This window comes from Lottia gigantea, assembly GCF_000327385.1.
Source record: "Lottia gigantea unplaced genomic scaffold LOTGIsca_11, whole genome shotgun sequence".
Lineage (NCBI taxonomy): Eukaryota > Metazoa > Mollusca > Gastropoda > Lottiidae > Lottia > Lottia gigantea.
This window is the reverse complement of record NW_008707001.1, coordinates 3,496,382-3,514,410: the sequence shown is the minus strand read 5'-3', so window position 1 is coordinate 3,514,410 and position 18,029 is coordinate 3,496,382. Positions and strand designations below refer to the sequence as shown.

General features: G+C 35.8%; 3 protein-coding genes across 3 annotated transcripts in view; 2 read left to right on the top strand and 1 right to left on the bottom strand.

Annotated features, from left to right (window-relative positions):
• Nucleotides 1-1,007: 1,007 nt before the first annotated feature.
• Nucleotides 1,008-1,680, top strand: LOTGIDRAFT_156601 (hypothetical protein; the record flags this gene model as incomplete). The annotated part of the gene is made up of 2 exons (XM_009047232.1): nt 1,008-1,540; nt 1,593-1,680. The coding sequence occupies 2 exons, from the start codon at nt 1,008-1,010 to the stop codon at nt 1,678-1,680; spliced, it is 621 nt and encodes a 206-aa protein (XP_009045480.1).
• A 6,794-nt stretch (nt 1,681-8,474) lies between these two features.
• On the bottom strand, nt 8,475-12,434 carry LOTGIDRAFT_156600 (hypothetical protein; the record flags this gene model as incomplete). Its single annotated transcript, XM_009047231.1, has 2 exons — nt 8,475-8,534; nt 11,133-12,434. The coding sequence occupies 2 exons, from the start codon at nt 12,432-12,434 to the stop codon at nt 8,475-8,477; spliced, it is 1,362 nt and encodes a 453-aa protein (XP_009045479.1).
• Nucleotides 12,435-15,582: 3,148 nt separating this feature from the next.
• LOTGIDRAFT_156599 (hypothetical protein) overlaps nt 15,583-18,029 on the top strand; it is a gene marked incomplete at both ends in the record, with an annotated part of 9,538 nt that continues 7,091 nt past the window's right edge. The window contains 5 exons of the mRNA XM_009047230.1: nt 15,583-15,620; nt 16,181-16,299; nt 16,765-16,843; nt 17,473-17,565; nt 17,895-18,007. Coding sequence (XP_009045478.1) covers nt 15,583-15,620; nt 16,181-16,299; nt 16,765-16,843; nt 17,473-17,565; nt 17,895-18,007 — 442 coding nt within the window. The remainder of the gene's footprint in view (nt 15,621-16,180; nt 16,300-16,764; nt 16,844-17,472; nt 17,566-17,894; nt 18,008-18,029) is intronic.

Genomic DNA, 18,029 nt, shown 5'->3' with positions numbered 1-18,029 from the left:
CAAGTTTAACGCCGGATCTGTAATCGGTTTGATATAAAAGATGCTAGATAGATTGACTGATATGAAATCTTGATTAGATCTCTAGTTATATCTTCTCTTTAAAGTTTAAAACTGTGAAAAATACCTTTATATAAGAGTATACCACTATACACACGAGTACATCAAGAGTCAGATATTGCCTGGGCCGTTATAGATAAAATACATTATACCTGGTAACGGTAATATTACAGGTAAACTTATTTGACAAGTTCGGTCATAGATAAAACATACGATGACATTCAAGCCAGACTAGTAGTAGGCCTATGTATTGTGTTCATTTGTTTACGACAATTTCAACAGTTTGGTCGTATAGTTAAAATATAAAAGATAACAAGCTATAGCTATAGTTAGTATAGTGGATAATAAGTTCATTTATAAAAAGGATTACTAAAGTACGGTTTTAGTTCGTAAAAAGGATAATTTCGAAAAAAAAAAACTGTTGACATTTTTTAAAGTATAATAGGGTACGTAACTTATGTGTTCAAATATTTTCAAAGTTTTGAGTGACAGGTAAAGTACTGGATAAGACAGTAGGTATATATAGTGCTAATATAAGAGGTAAAAAAATTGGCTTAAATAACGTGTTATTTGGGAAGGAGCGTGGCAAGGACTTGTATAGCCATTTTTAACCTGAACACATTATAGTGTAAACATTGTACGTTTAAACAGGTAGCCGTCTTACAGTAGGCCAAGTTTTACTAGTTCACCTTTTGTCCAAACCAACTAACGGTGAAAACCCACGACAAAAGACGACTTGATGTGTATCTCGGCTTATACCAGTAAACAGCTATAAAGGACTAACCTAGCTAAGAGATATACTTGTAATTTTTAAGCATGTTATTTTGTTATTTGACAGGTATGGTGTCGGTAGAACTAGTCGGTGTGTTTGACAGTTGATAGGAACTACCATAGTCAATGGAAATGGATATTATTAGAACAATGGAATGATATGGGTGTTGAATACAAGCATGAAGTTAAAGCATAGATTAGTGTGTGTGTTAACGTTCAGTATATGTGCCTTATTAGGGGTTCACGTGTTCGTATTATCAGGTGTACAGAACCTGTTATCCATAGAACCTGCCGTCAATCATGTGGACAGATCGGAATATCGAGACATTCGGGGGTCAGAGCATGCTCATTATCCAGCTGGACGAAAAAGGCTAAATAAAAGTAATTTTTCAGGAGATGTGGATTTAGACTCGAACACTTTAAAAGTTTTTAAAAATATGCTTGATGAAGATGTGGGACTAAGACAACAAACTCTTCAACCCCCGAAAGCACAAGCCATGGAGGACAATCACGGTGAAACACCCTTACAAGAGATAAAAGACTTTAAAAATAGCAAAGTGGACCAAATGTTAGCGAACCTAAAGGAGAAAAATCCCTCTAAATTTGATTTACGATATTTCGAAAAAGCGGATTATTTAACGTTTTTAAAAGATTTTTCTAGTCACTTTAAAAAGAGTAAAAAATCATTAGCTGTTTATAAGAATTACAAAGGGTAAGTTGAAATTAATTATTACTTTTCATTATTCATATTATGTGTATGGAAGACATAATGTGACTAAATTATTAGAGAAATCTTTCGAGAGAAGAGATTTTCTAGTGTATGGAACATTCTTTAGCAAAATCGTATCGTAAGCAAAGATTATGTCACCATTTCGGGTCAATATCCTTTTCCGCATTTAGTGTTTCGAATACAGGAAAACTCGGACCAAAGACAACTTCAAAGTACATTCGATCCCAACAATTTAATCCTTGCAGCAGTAAAGATATGTAAATGTAAAAAGATATACCCAGTTAATTTTCCCCAGATAGTAGCTGTAGTGTATGGAAGACGTTTTAGGCCAAAATTTCTTGTCATAAGCTTTGCAGTCATAAGTAATTAATTATCAAAATCTATTATCCGTAGCAAAGGTTATGTATGGAAGATATTCTAGGTCTATTTTTCGTACCTTGATCTATGCCTAAGATGTTTACTGAAGTGGTTCTGTTTCTCTATATCTCACCCTGTAGCGAGTTTGGATTGTCGTCGTCTGTGTGATAAAGTCGTGGGTTCGAATCCTCCTCAAGGTCAGACAAATTCTGATGCCATGGCTAATACTTGCGAGAGTTACCAGGTGTCCGTTCATATCCATATACAGAGAGGATAATGTACAGTGAAGACCACTATTGTGACTCAAGTATCCATGAAATTGTGTCGTTGTGTGTATATCTAATTATATTTAGGCCTATTCTGCTGATGATGTGCTAAAGCTAATTTTTACACCTTTCGATAAAAGGAGAATTTTGGCCAAAACAATCTGCTATCTAATAATCCACGCGACAGTTTCGATGGTATTAATAGTAAGTTGTTTTTTTTATCGGCGGATACATCTCGGAATAATTCCTTTATAAAATCATAACATAATTATAGTTTTATAAACAAAATCCATTAGGAAGATTAACTAATTGTTTTTAATTGATAAATCTGTAAATTATTGGAATTCTGACTTAGTAAAAGGATATCATTATACCAGGAATTGTCTGCAGATTTGTTCTTTCCTACTCTGTTAGGAAGAGTCAGGCAACTACTGGTGTATAGCGTGTACACTAATTTCATTTGCAAGGATATGAATAGGCGTAACAAGGATCTCTTCCTGTCTTAAGTATCTCGTATAATTCTTGATAAATCAAAAATCAAAGCAATGTATGTTAGGTACAGATGATTTATATAGTCCGACAACTCTGGCCCTATCTAGGTCCCCAGATTTTTGTCTATATTTTAAGGAGGGAAGATATCACATCCGTAAATCACGTCCAGCAGTGACGATATCACATCCGTTCATCACGTCTAGCAGAGACGATATCACATCCGTTCATCTGTTCATCACATCGAGAAGTTGCGATATCGCCTTGTATCACGTTACGGAGTGACGATATTGCATCAGTATATGTCTGAGGAACTGAGTAGTGCCCGGGGAACTTTAATATTAAACCTCCTTGGTAATGCCAGTATTGAGTAGTGCTTTATACATTAGTAAAAGCGATTCAATACTAAAGGTACAGAAGATCTAGGTTTCTATTCAAAGTTAATTTTCCATCCTCACTTTAATATTATGTTCTGCTGTTTCTTGTTAATTGGCGGATGTATCATTTTCCGTTTCGGTTACATTTTCCATTAATTTTCAATGGTTCTCTTTTGTTTTTCTTTCCTTTTGTTAAACGTTGGAGGATAACAGGTTGTTTTGAAGGTAAAAATCGTCAAACAAATGTACAATTGAACTTAGAAATATCACATAAAGATCTATAAGAAAAAGTCAATTTGTTAAAGGAAATATAAATCTTTTCTAAATCATTTCTTTTTTCAATGACATGTGATGACATTTATGTCTTGTCTTGCTTTTTAAAAGGTCAATGTTTACAAAATCAATCATACCGGTTTTTACACTTGTGATCCATCTGAAATCGTTCAAGTTCTAGGTGATCTTTGAATAGGTCGTATTCAGTGTTTCAACTAGATGAATGGGTGTCTGGGTGGGTGTCCCCCCCCCCTCCCCCCCCATGATATTTCTTTTAACATATACTCTATTGCATTCTCAGACTCTTTCGTAAGTCAATATTTTTTCTGGGGTGGGTTCCTCTTAGGGGTGATAGCCCGTGGACTTGGTTCAACCCTGTGGTAGTTGAGACACTATGGGTTTTAAAATCACTGGTGTAATATTTGACGAGTATTAATGTCGGAATTAGAATTAATTATTATCCTCAGTGATTGACACAATACCCGACGAATTCACTGAATCTTCACCGATCCTTCAAAACCCCATATTCAGCCTTCAATGATTAGCTTGTCACAATGACATTTGATATTGTGTGGTCTAAATGTGTAAATTACATAGAGACAGCTTTCCCTGAAGAACAAAACACGCCTTTGGATTTGTCAATCATCATATGATTATTAGCATCAATAGTTGCTTCTCCCATAAAATTAACGGCCTTGGTTATAAGAGTTGAAGGTGTAAAATCCGAGGGAGGGAGCCATTGATGCAGAATGAGCTTTCCTTAGGAAAAATGTAACTTTATAATCTGTAACAGCATTGATTTCCCAGAGTAGATATTCTGATAAGGAAAAGATGATATATTGACATTGTATGTACTGCTTGACTTATTTTAATCATGCTTAATCATGCCAGTACCCTAGTGACAGACAGCCCATCTACACTCGTCTTTTTTCCATGAATGTAGAGTAGCTACAGGGGGTGGGGAGGGGAAAAAATTCTGACAAACTACTACATCAATTATTGCAACTTAACATCATACACCATTGTCCCTACGGATACATTACTTGCCCCTCCCAACATTCAATTCCAATTTTCTGTTACTTCACAATGGCTGTATTCGCTAACGTACAATCCAATAAAATCGCTGCATTACAAACTTTCATGATGAAAGACAGATGACTATCAATTGTTGTCAAGGTAGTGGACACAGTTCGTAATAGCTTATCATTGGGAAAATGGCTTTACTGCTCCAGATTAGACTAACGAAGCAAACAATGCCCTTCAGTTTAGAATGAAATGAATTTGGCCTAGAAGCCACATGGGCATACCATTATTTTTCAATTCCCAATATGCTGGTGTTTTAACTTCTCTAAGCACACACGGCTTCGAGTAATATGTCATTTGGACGCGTATTCATTAACCTAATCACTAAAGAAAGAAATGTCGATCTCCCTGCTCTAGTTAATTTATTAATTTTTTGCCATTCAACAAGAAGAATGTCAGTTGCTTATCTATTAAAACCAATCGAACATGCTTTGTAGGTAAATATAGATTTCAAACTATATCATGAATAAAAAATGGATCAAAATTTATATAACAGTCTTAAAGAGACAGATTCGTCATTTTCGGAGATTGGAATATTTATAAAAAGGCTTCAGAAGTTCTAGAAATGTACAAAAATAGCATAATTCTTCAAGCTAAGAATATCACTTTCTATTTCTATAAATGTATATTCTATATATGGCTTGTCGTCTTTTTAACTTTCAAATGCGGATAAGTATGGACATATGGATTCAAAAACTCAAATTTCGACGGTGTTTTTTTTTATTTCGGTTTGTTATACTTAATAATATTATTAGCCACATTTCTGTATATGACGTCATGCTTGATTTTTGGGAGAGTAGAACACACCCAAATTTCCATCCAATTCATCAAATTATCATGCCTTATCCCAAATTTCAAAGAGAACTAGTTTTCCTCATAAACTACCGATAATATTTCAAAAATGAGTTAACAAAATGGGATTGCCATCTATAACAGTGGCGGAGCCGGGTTTACGTCCGAGTGGGGGTGGGGGAATATTTGAGATTGCCCGAATTTCTCACATAGTTATGACATTTTTGCGCACAACAAATATTCGATATTTCCATTGAATTTATAATTGGATTATACCCATACAAAGCAAATTTGATTAAATTCGGATAAGAAATAAGAAAGTTTTTAATCTTTCATCAAACTTGGTCTTTATTGATTGACAAACATTCTTTTATTCCTTGTCAATATACATTAAACTCCAGGCACTTTTGGATATTTGCATTTAGAGATGCAGAAAAGTATTTATATGTATCAATGTAAGTGCAATAGACCACCTTCGTATGTACCTGAATGTCGTAACACGCACTGCATCAGTACTGTTATTAGATATCACATTGAAATTATTAGCTATGCGGACTCTCAAAAATACACGCCTATAGTTGACACACGCAATCGCAGCGTGGTGTGTTATTAGGTGTTCCTGAGCAAAAACTGCCTCGCAACAGTAAAGTTTGACAAGGAGACTTTGACTCCAAGATCTCAAAGAGTGTTAAAAACGTTAAAGAACTATAAACGTCGTCTTGAATAAAATGAACATAAGATAATAAACTTATCAACAATGTTATGTCTATTTTCTTTCTAAATTTAGAATTGAGTTTACGCTAATGACCTTCATCTGTTCATGACCCTAGAGATTGTTGACAACAATATAATTATCTACAGAGAAAACACGTACATGTACTTAGTCCGAAACATCTACCTCTATTCCGGCCTCCAAAAGCTCCGACAACTGCCAAAAACCCTGCCAGATGTTTCGGAAATTTATGACATCTTGCTATCTTTAATGATAACTCGACTGAGATGTATTAATACCGACCGTCTTGAAGTCAAATACTATTCTGCCTTGGTTCCCAACCTGAAGGTACTGCAGGAGGCAGAGAAGTCTATTTTCAGCAAGTGATTCAGGCATCCACTGCAAAGTTTTCAATTGGACTCTTCGGTTCCCCATTTGGCACAAGTCTAGTGAAAAGTAACAAGAAGATCATCAAAAGAATTTAGTGGTACGAAGAGTCTGAAAGACTGGTTTCCACTACTGCATGTCCACCCATTCACAACATGCAATACACCATGTAGTAGATAATACCTACAGCCTTTGCTGAGTGTCAGATCTCTAGAAAATAGTACATATACTAAATAATGAAGATCAAAGCTGCTTTGAAACAATTTTTTTTATGAAATATAAAAAAATATCGTGTAATGTATGAAAATATCTGTTTGATAATTTCATAGTGTATGTTTTTTCATTGATAGATTGTCTTCATGATTGATTCTTATAAATATATCTTATTATACTCTTCACTAGGGTTCAAAACAATAAACCTCTGACAGGACTAGGGTGGAATTGATGTATTACCTAACTTATGAATTATATTTATACATATTCACATGTTCTATAAAGAACACAATGTACTTATATTTCTAAATTGTGTTAATCAGCGTTTCAAATGTACTAGATTGTGTCCAATACCCATACGGATGGTATGATGTAACGAACAAAAGTGTTAGATATATGAGACTTTTATATATCCAATTATGATCGATTTATCAACTATGCTTTTCACATTTCCTCATTACGGCTCGGTTTCAATTAATTGGACATTCAAATAATTTGGAAATTAGGATACATAGATAGATACACGATCTGTAAAGAACTAAGCTTGAATCGCTTTTGAAATGTTACCAATATCATGAAAATACTATTAAGATTTCGTTTCTTTCATTCCCCGTGGTTTACTGCTAGTATTTGATGATCTAAGTAAAAAGAAAATATCTTGAGGTGTACTTCAGCTGAATTAAAGTTTGACAAATAGGATTTCAAATCTTAAGTGTCCACACAAAAAGTGTTATTTGAAGGTGTTTGATTTATAAACCTGATATAATAATCCTGTTTTAAACTTCTGTTAACACTAATTATTATAATAGGTACATTAGAATGACCAGCTTATGACAAATGGTTTATGTCAAGGGTCATTTAAGGTGAAGATTTAAATGTCATAAATGACCCAACAAGAGTGTCCATATGTTAAAGGCGTTGTTAAGAGGTTTTCTTTATATTTTTGTGTATGGGGGGATTCTGATAACATCATTTGATACAAATTACCCAAATTTTCAGTCAGATGTCTGTGTTTCTTGCAATTCCACTAAAACTAATTGTATGGGAAAATGTGCAATAATTATAGAATTCATCACAAGATTTCCCACTCACTATGAAAAAAGAGCCGATTTTCAGCAACTATGTCTAATATCTGGATCTTGATTTCTGTGTAAAATATATTTATTTAAACTCTCATTTGAAATTATCCGCATCAGTTTCGAGAGATGATGTTAAAAGATAAAAAACAAATAATGAGGTGACGAACTGGTTTGTATTGTCGTATTAACTACTTTACTGAGATTATATCGCGTTTAAATACCTAGCTCTTTTAACTCCTATTTCTTCCCCACATCAAAGCGAAGAAGGCTGTAATCTTAGATTAACTAGTTCAGTTATACTCGTCATTAGACCGCGTTTATCTATCGAAGATTCATTGACGTTATGTGTAAATAAAGATGGGCAAAATATACAGCCTTGTCTTATACCTGTTTACAACGTTTTAACGATATTTATCGTGCGACCCGTAGCAACAGGGGGACAAGGGGGAAGAAGAATTCTGACAATCGACTAATTCCCTTACTATAACTAAACACCATACACTATTACCCTTCGGATATATTACTTGTCCCTCCAAACAATCAAGTCTTGGTACAAGCCTGGTGCAACTGTTGACTCTATTTATTTCATACAGAAACAGAAAGCTAACTATTTTGGAACCCCCGATGATACCACATCATGATGATGCCACAAGATGTATCAACTGGACATTTCTTTCCGAGAGCTAACGAATATTATTAACCAATTCCATCTAAACCTGGCATATCTCGTTAGTTCGGTAGGCTGTCGGGTTACTGCCACTTTGTATCACAGAAGTTTGTTAATGCTGAGACTTTTTTGGATTGTAGCCTACTTTAACATTAATTAGATTTCGGGGAAGGGAGGGTTTGATTCTCCCAAATGTACAGGCCTAGGGTGGAGCAGACACTTTATTTAGAAATTAGGATTAAGGGTCTTGATATTGGGTTTTCTTCTGTTCTTATTTTGATCTGAAATTAGAAAAAATAACAGAAGTATAGTATCTGTTATGTACTGATTGTTTTTAGTTTACTATGAACAATATTATCATTTAAGTTCTTATTTTTTGAATATGCAACTATCATTTTCTGCTTATAGACATGGGGGAATTTCTCTTGAAGGCTCTTATAGTGGGCATGAACTATCTTGCTTGCTCGATTGCTGGTTGTATTAAACGGGACAACAAAGGGTGCTATGCTTACATTATGATGAATATTTAGTCCTATAGGTCTTGCTGTATTCAATGTCTCAATCCAATGGGCCTCCCTAGATTGACGGAATTTGGTAGTTTCATCTTCGGGCAAGTCAATTTCTATACGCTCAATTGGGATTAGGGTGAGATCGTCTATTGAATGGTCGTCGAGGTTGAAATGATTAGAAACAGGCTTGTCTTTCTTAAATTTGATGTCTGACCTATGAGCATTAAAGCGAGTTCGTAAATTATTCTTAGTTTCTCCTACATATTGTTTGGGGCATTTCTTGCATGAAATTAAATATATTACATTCGAATGTTCACATGTTAGATGTTCCTGGATCGGGTACCTTTTATTCGTAGAGTTGCTTACAAAATAATGAGTTTCTGATATAAAGGGACATGTTTTGCATCTACTCGACAAACATGGAGCACTTCTTAAACCTGGAGGTACTTCGGCATAAAGTCTGTTTTTAGCTGCTATCTGTGCTAAGGTGGAATTTTTTATGTTTCGTAAAAATGGTTTAGAGTACCCACGCTCTTTCAGTTTTGAGAAAACAATCGTACAGGCTTGGTTGAAATCTTGTACAAATTCGATGAAATCGTAAAACTTGTGGCTTAATTATACCAGAAAAGGTATGTTTTGGGTGAAGGAGCTCTTGTGCAAGAGTTGATGAGTATCAGTTTCTTTGAAATACACTTTAATATCCAGTTTATTTGTTTCTGCTATGGAATCTCCCTTAAAGACTGTGGTATCGAGAAATTCTATGCTTTTGTCACTCACGTTTGCGGTTAGTTTGATAGAAGGATGGTGGTTGTTGAGAATTTCAAAGAATTCCCAAAACTGTTCGATAGAATAAGTCCAAACCATAAAAATGTCATCCAAAAAGCGTCCGTAAAAAAGTGGGTCAAATGGACAGAGGGGCAACACCTCACGTTCCCACTCTGCCATGAAAAGTTTGCGTACGAAGGGGCGAATCGTTTGCCCATTGCTGTCCCTGAAGTTTGTAAATATGTTTTACCATTAAATGTGAAATCGTTTCGACTAAGACAAATCTCTAAAAGCTGTAGAATTGCATCGTCGGGTCTGTTTGGATCTGGGTTTCTATTAAAAGCTTTACGAACTGCCGTTAAACCAGTAGTGTTATCGATATTGGTATACATAGAAGAAACGTCGATAGAAATTAAAATAGCATTAGAGGGAACTCGAAGATTTGTTATTTTATTGACAAAATCGGTTGTGTCTTTAAGGTAGGCGCGATGTTGACATGCTAGAGGTAGTAAGAAATGATCAATGTATTCTGACACTGCATATGACTCACTACCACAGTCAGATATAATCGGGCGGCCTTTAGGGATTTTATTCGAGATAAACCACTCCTTGGTTGGATTCTTATGGATTTTAGGCAAAGTGTACAAATGTCTCTCGCGACAATCAGGTTTGGCAGACAGATAGTCATATTGTTTCTGTTTGAGATAACTAGTTTTGACTAAATCGGCAAGAATATTATTAATCATGTTAGCAGTTTCTTTGAAAATTGGTTTCGGTAAAATGGCATAATGTTTAGGATTATTCAGTTGATTCTCTGCTTCTGAAACGTAATCCTCCCTATTCAGAATGACACAACGTGAACCTTTGTCACTCTTTTTAATAACAATGCTATCGTCTTTCTTAAGTAAGTTTAACGCTTCACGTTCCACTCGTGTGAGATTAGGCTTTTCGTGTGTTATGGAAAGGTTCACTGTTTGGCTATTCATACTAGCAAATGCTTTCAATATTTCAGGATGGATGGCGGCCTGAGGGGGTGTCCACGTGGATTTAGGAATAAACATTGTTCTAGCACCACGTGGGGGGTGGTTTCGAAAAAAATATGTGCAGCTAAGATTTCGTTGAAATCGTTCAATGGATGGTCGGAGATAATTCAAGTTAGCTATCTTTGATGTGGGAGTAAACTTAAGTCCACGGTCTAAGATTGAATGCTGAAGGGGTGTGAGAATTTTGCGGCTCAAGTTAGCTACAGTTTGGCCTAGCGGTGGCATCTCAGTATTTTTATCCCCAGTAATTAGTTTAAAGACTTACTCGATGCTTGAAGCTGGTGTATCCAAAACAAATAAATGCTGTTTGCTGTTTCTGGAGACCAATGAAGATTATCAACTGTTTCGAATTCTTCTTCGTAGGGTGGTAAGATTGTTGCGCTGTTGATACTGGACTCCATCATCATGTTGTTGAGGGTGCTGAGGTTCTGGTGTGCTTTCTTCGAGATTTTATTTGAAATGGGTATACATGTGAAGAGGATCTTGGAGTTTGGGAAGGTTTTGTTGGCTGTGGCGATTAATTTCTGGGCTTGGTTATCTGATCACGGTTGTTGAGGCCTACATGAAGAATAATGGTAGTAGGTTTGGGATCATGGTCGTATGATTCCAGGATTGACTGTATGTGATGGATTTGGGCACCGGGGTAAGAATGTATTTCGGTGTCTGAACTGGTTTTGGTAATTCGATTCAGGTTAGATGATCCAATTATTAAGGTTGATTTCTTTAGAGCAGGTAGTTTCCATAATGATTTGTCCTTGGTTTGTTGATAATACGGTTTGGTAGCGGATATAATGGTCGTCGACGGTGTGATTGGTACTGGTTTGGTAGTTGTTAGAATTGTAGCATTGGGAACGGACTGGGATCTGGTTCGAGGAGGGGAAGGTCTGGATACATGTCTCGACTTGGATGGAGACTGAGGGGTGGTTTGCTGGTCCAAAAACGCACAGAAGGAAGAAAGGTTGGCGGATCCTGGATCACGTGGTGAAGATTCAGATGGTGTGGAAGGGGAAGACGAGTCTGAAAGTGAAAAGAGAAGGGGTGTGCCCTCTCTACGAGAGCGTTTACCTATGTCTGCTGGACTAGGGGTAGGTGAACTTCGGGCTCGTTTAGGGGTTTGGTTCGGCAGCGTGGTAGCTCTAGATGGTGCAGGTGTAGTGTCCATTTCAGTTGGAAGAGATATGGTTACTCGGGTTTTTGTTTCGTTGATTGTTTGGTAGAATTTGGAAATTACAGCTTGAGTGAGACGTTTCCCATAGGAGCGACGGGCCCAGGACAGGGCATGAGAAACGATGCGGTCGACGGCAGGTGATGATAAAGACTTGGTACGAATGGTGGTCAGCTTCTCTTGAAGTGTGGTTTGGTAATGGTCGATCAGGACCTGCGTAACCTTACAGAGGCATGTCCGATTGAGGGATCTAATATTCGCGTCGACAGCTGATGTTTTCATTGCTGGACGGATAAAACTATCCAACTCAGAGACTTTGCGTTTGAAGGTAAACGCTGGTTGGCCTTGCTGTTGAAGGGTAAGGATTGCCAAATGATGGAGGCACTGCAAAACTTGGAAGAACACCTTCACAAAGGGTTCTTCCTCCTTATGAGTGGGGACTGGTTGGCGTCGGTGGGCTGGTAGTCGTTTCTGTTGTTGGTCAGGTCGATGGTTACCTCTTGATTGGTAGGCTGTGTTGTAGGTAGGTCGGCGATGGGGTGGGATACAGCTGGATGGGTTGGTTGGTGGTCGGCGATTGGTAGGTGGTAGAGGTCGATGGAAGACAGGGCCGTTGTAGGGTACGTGATATTGGTTTGGTCGACGATTAGTGTTTCTATTTCTGGCTTCTTGCCAGTGGTTGTTGTAGTTGGGGAGCATAATGAAAATAACTTGGGGTTAGAAGGGAATGTACAGCGGATGTAACAGGAGGAAACTGTATATGCTAGCGTGAAAATGTTGGGATCAAATTATGCAAATAAGTCAAACTGGGTTTGGGGATATATAAAGCAAGATGAAAAATGCAAAAAAATATATATTTAGGTGATAAATAACGCTAACAATGATGTGAAAAATTATAACAAGTAAAACAAAAACTTACGCAATTGACACGAACCGGTTTTCGAAATATTATCCTTTTTCAAGTGTCGAGGAATGGTTATGAAATGAGATTTAATTTGCGATTCATATAGTAGTTAGTTAATACAGGTTTTTGATTTTCTAAAAATTATTGAGTGAATCATGTCATATCTTTGATCAGTTGAGGATTAGGATTATTTTTGATTTCTTAATTAGTTGAGTCATATCTTTGATCAATTGAGGATTATAGAAATATTGGATTAGATTTTGATTATATCTGAGTAATAATTCGAAGGCTCTGATTGGCTGTAGTCTCCGGTGTACAATCCAATCTAATCGCTGCATTCCTTGTAACAAGAAAGATGACTACACATGTATATTGCAGTCAAGGTATAAGACGCAGTTTGTAACAGCTTGACATTGTGAAAACGGGTTACAGGATTTTCACTGTACATACTAAGATTGATTTTATGATCTGTGCATAGCCGGCATATGTGTACCTGAAAGCCATTTTTTACATTTTCACATGATTTTAGTCAGGTTTAGCAATGAGTCATGTTCTTTAACATATAGATAGACATTGTAACTTATATAATATGATATTTTAGGCGATTTTATTCTTTATAATGAATTGTATAAAAGATATTTATTTTATATAATCAGGCCACGTAAACAATCCGTCATAAAATATGTCTTTATAAACATATTTCAAGTTTTTGTCAATATTACTGACCACACCCTACCCTTTTAGGACTTTTGAAATATTCTAATGTACCTTCTTTTTTTTAAGACTTATTTTATTAAAATATATTACTGAATGTAAAAGTAGAAGTAGATTATGGTATTGAAGTGTGTCTCTATTGAATTTCTATGTTTTGTTATATTTCTTTAACAAAATCAAAGGGCACTTAAAGGTTCCTTTGCACTAGTTTAATACAGATATAAATTCATTCGAATCGAATTTCAAGGGACAAAGTCCAATTTCGCATTGCGCATCTGTGGATGATAACAGTAGTTAACATGTTCCTTTAAACATAAATGCATTTAGATATATTCAGGACATGACCATGGTTTTACGTTCATAGTCATACAAGGCACCTGAACGTGGGTAGGACAGCTGCTGCTTGTCTTCATTTTTGTCACCACGGGGCTCAGTATATTTAAATTGACAATTTGCAAACAAAATTGAAAAGATTTTCACTTTAAGATTAACAACGAGCTTTCCACCTGAGGGCTTTGATAAAAAAAACTGAAATTTGCTTTGGGTGCCCTTGGATTGCATGAACATTTGATTATGACATTATATCCCAAAATAACTGGATATTACAAAAATTACTGTATAAAAATCTCTTTATCAAAGCCCTCAGGTGGTAGCTGGCTGTTCTTCTTAAACTAAAAATCATTTCAATTTTTTTGAAAATTGTCAAATTAAAATTGTAAATTTGAATAATGTTTTCTAGACAGGACATAAATCCAAGAAATATTTAATTTTAGAATTGAAATGAATTAGTTGCCTACAACACGTGCATACTCTTATTTTTTAATTGTCGACAGGTGTTTTAATCAATAAATGAGTTGTTTTACGAATGCACGTACATCAATCCAACTACCAACTACTCCGACTACCAACAACGTTAACTTGTCATCTTCCAACAATACACGTACAGTATCCTATCCATGATATGCATGTGTGGGAGAGTTCTATAGGAAAAGAAGGGGTGTCAAATATATGGCATACTATATCCAGTCCTGTACGTCCACATTATCGGTCAACACTCTATAGATGAATCAGAGAGGGCATGGCGTCACACTCTCTATTCTTCATGGTCCACACCCTGTCCATTTTACAAAATAGTCAACCCAGTTATGATAATGGTCAGCTTTTTTTTCTTATCCATTTTACATTCTGACCTGATCTTCTGTTTAAGTCAATTTCTCTAGCTTTGATTTAAGGCTGTCGTAACCAGATCACAAAACAGAGTAGATTTAGTCCGAAATTAACCGACTCCTGCTTATTCTCCGATTTCTATAAGTCGAAGTTAAAATCATTTCAGCAAAGCTCCTCATTTTCTGCTCCTATTCGATTGTTCGACATCCTGTGCAATGATGTAAATTGGCCACTAAAGCGATATAAGCTATTCTTTTGCAAAGGATCCTTAACATTCTCAATCTACCGAGGTGTAGGTATGTTTCATTCTTATCGTTCTTATCGAAAAGTAACTTAAACAGTTTAAGAGTAAGAATATTTCCGACTAAACACGTTAAAGTTTAAGCAAGACCTGGTTTGGGAAGGTACTTTGAATAATGTTAACGAATGTATTTTTGACACTAAATGTTCTATCTAAATGACATCAGTTTAGGTGAAAGAAAACAGGTTTGGGTTGTGATTTGACTAGTTTGGGAGGCGGCAGGTGTTTGACCTGAACTATTTATTTAAAGGGTCAACTAATTGCTTATTCAACTTATTTGTTAAACGATTGAAATTTCAACCTTAGTTTTTTTTTGTTTTATATGAAATATCTATTGTATGTAATCTTTAATAATAAGGAAGACGAATTTGCATAGAGAAGTAAAGTTTATGCAGCGTGACAAAATATAACTGTAGCCTATATATTCTGATCACAATGGGATTTCTAGAGGATATGACAATGGTAAAAGCTTTTGAATCATTATAGCTTAAAATATACAGCTTAACGTTACGTTTATATGACTGTCTACCAAAATATAGTTTAATGCTGCGATTTTATTAAAATGAAGAAGGCTGTGATGGTCGAAACGTTTGGAAACTTGCGTTTTGATAATTAGAAATTCCTTTGTTTCCCAAACTATAAAGAGGGACTGAGAGGCACACACGATCGTCTCTTCAACACACACGAAACAATTACATATTTCTATCGCGATTCAATTCAGCAGGTAGCCTAGTATTTTGGATAGAGAATGAAATTTCATGATGCCTTGTTATTTTAAAACCTACCAATCAAAACGATTGTACGTAGCCATCTTAAGATTTTGTTTTGTAAATTTGAACACCCGCATGAAATTAGATTCCTTACATCAAAAGCCTTTGTTATCTGAGTAGTGTTTATGACCAATATGACCAGAACAGAATTATTTCTATAGTACCATTGTTTTAGCTGGTCTCAGGTGTTAATTGCAAATGACCCGACCAGATCAGCTTAAATATTACATTTCACAGACTCGCATCTGGGCGAGGAGGAGGTGGTTTTGAAAATGATATTAAAGAGAGGATACTAGGACACGGTCGCACAATTAAAGGCAACGAAGTAAATATATCAGTCCAGATCATCGCCACTGAATCAAAACTCGACAACACTTTGGTTCCAGCATACACAAATATGACATCTAAAATAATAATAAGTCAAGGGATATTCAAAATCACGAGGCCGGGATTCTTTTCATAGCTATGATTTGATTTCAAAACTTTCAAGAAGTTTTTGTGCCTTCGAGTACAGCAATTCTCCAATGCTTCCAAGATTTTGGTTGCTGAATTTAATGATTTAATAATAGTGTCAATTCTCTAATTTCAGGTCAACTGGTTGGGAGAAATTTCATCAGGGTATTAGAAAATATCATTTATATTCACCAGATGATGACGTCATACCTGGTCTATTAAAAGATTTAAATCGTAATCCTTTTGTAGATGTTGGTAAGTAACGTTTGTCACAATCTCTTAAATAAATATAAATATACAGACATAGATGGTCGAAGCTTTTCATCGTCCAGATAGGACGGACAGCCAAAGCCTCAAGTGCAGGACGTGATTGTTCGGAAGGGCAAGTAATATATCCGAAGGGATAGTGTTTAGTTGCAGTAAGGAATAGGTAGTCAGAAGTTTGGTCCCCCACCTCCCTGTAGCTACGGGCCTGCTGCTCGAGTGGTACACCTATCATAAGGTAGTAAAATAAATTTGTACCAGTGTTGTTTCTAAATTTCCCACACGACACATTTCATGACGTTGTCCAATTACGGTGCAGAAAAAAAGGTTCATAATGAAATGCTGTTTGATTTTAATCCTATGACGAGCAGTAAGTTGAACGTTAAACTTTTTTGTTTAATAATTTTGTTCACATACAGTACAGTCTATGTACATTTGAATTATATTTATTGTCAGATATGAAAGAGGGAGGAACACAGTTAAAGTTAATAATAACATTTCAAGACGAAGGAATAGCATTATTAAAACCAATGAGGTAAGGAATCCATGCAGGGGTATGTTATCCTGAAGTATGATATAATGTGGCTTTAAAATCAAACTCCATTATACGCTGGTTGCACTTACTTGATTCATACTGCTGGACTCTATTTAAATGTACTGCCTTTAAGGTACGAAGTCTTCTAATTCAGCGACTTACTATACATAGCAATTAATTTCAGTTACCTTCCTCTCCTATAACAAGTGAAATATTATGGAAAGTAGGTATACCCCAATTTTCGCTCGACACCAACCATTTACCTCGGTGGTTTAGACGACAAGAGATCGCCGAGCACCAGTTTCACGTATCTGGGGTGTCCCTCAAGCTGAATAGTATCAGTTTTCAGAATAAAAATCCGAGATCCGGTTCTTCTACAATTTAATAAAACTGTTACTGAGCGAAAGTTTATTGATTTCAAACGATTATTTTATTGTTGAAAATTGCAAAGAGTAAACAACCATCAATATTAATCGCAAGTGAAATTTCATTCATGAGAAATTATTTCCCCTTAGGCACACAGCAGCACAGACAATTTTCTCAATTCACATTAGAAACTTTATCACATAATGAGTCTGATGCCGGTATCCCGTGTTTACATTCCATTATTGAATTTGTTCTTGTTTTAGATTCCCGAGAACACAAGAAACTTTGATAAACCATTTTTATTTTACTGATTATGAACGTCATAATGCAGAGATAGCTGCCTTTCATTTAGATCGGTAAGAGCCAACATTTACTTTTTTTTGTTGAGGTACACAAAATTTTATTGTGGTGAACAGACATCTAACAGGTCATCGTGTCCAAACCACACACCCCATTCGTCAAATATATCAAAATCAGTCTGTAGATACGATACTGACAGGTATGGAATAGAAGATACATTACCAACATGTGGATTGAATTCTATGAAGCGATCTAAGAAATTGGTTAATCGAGTTTATCTCATTCACCCTTTCATCTCTGCGTTCATTTATTCATTTATTTATTCCTTCAATCATTCGTTTATGTCTTCATTTATTCGTTTATGAATTTATTTTTTTGTTCATAGTGCCTTAGGATTTTATCGAGTACCACCAACTACTGGTAGACTAGTTAATATTTCATCAGAATTAAAGAAATTCGCTGATCGCAAGTTGGCGAAGACTTTCTTCTATTCCCCAGGTACGTCACACTGCATTTATTT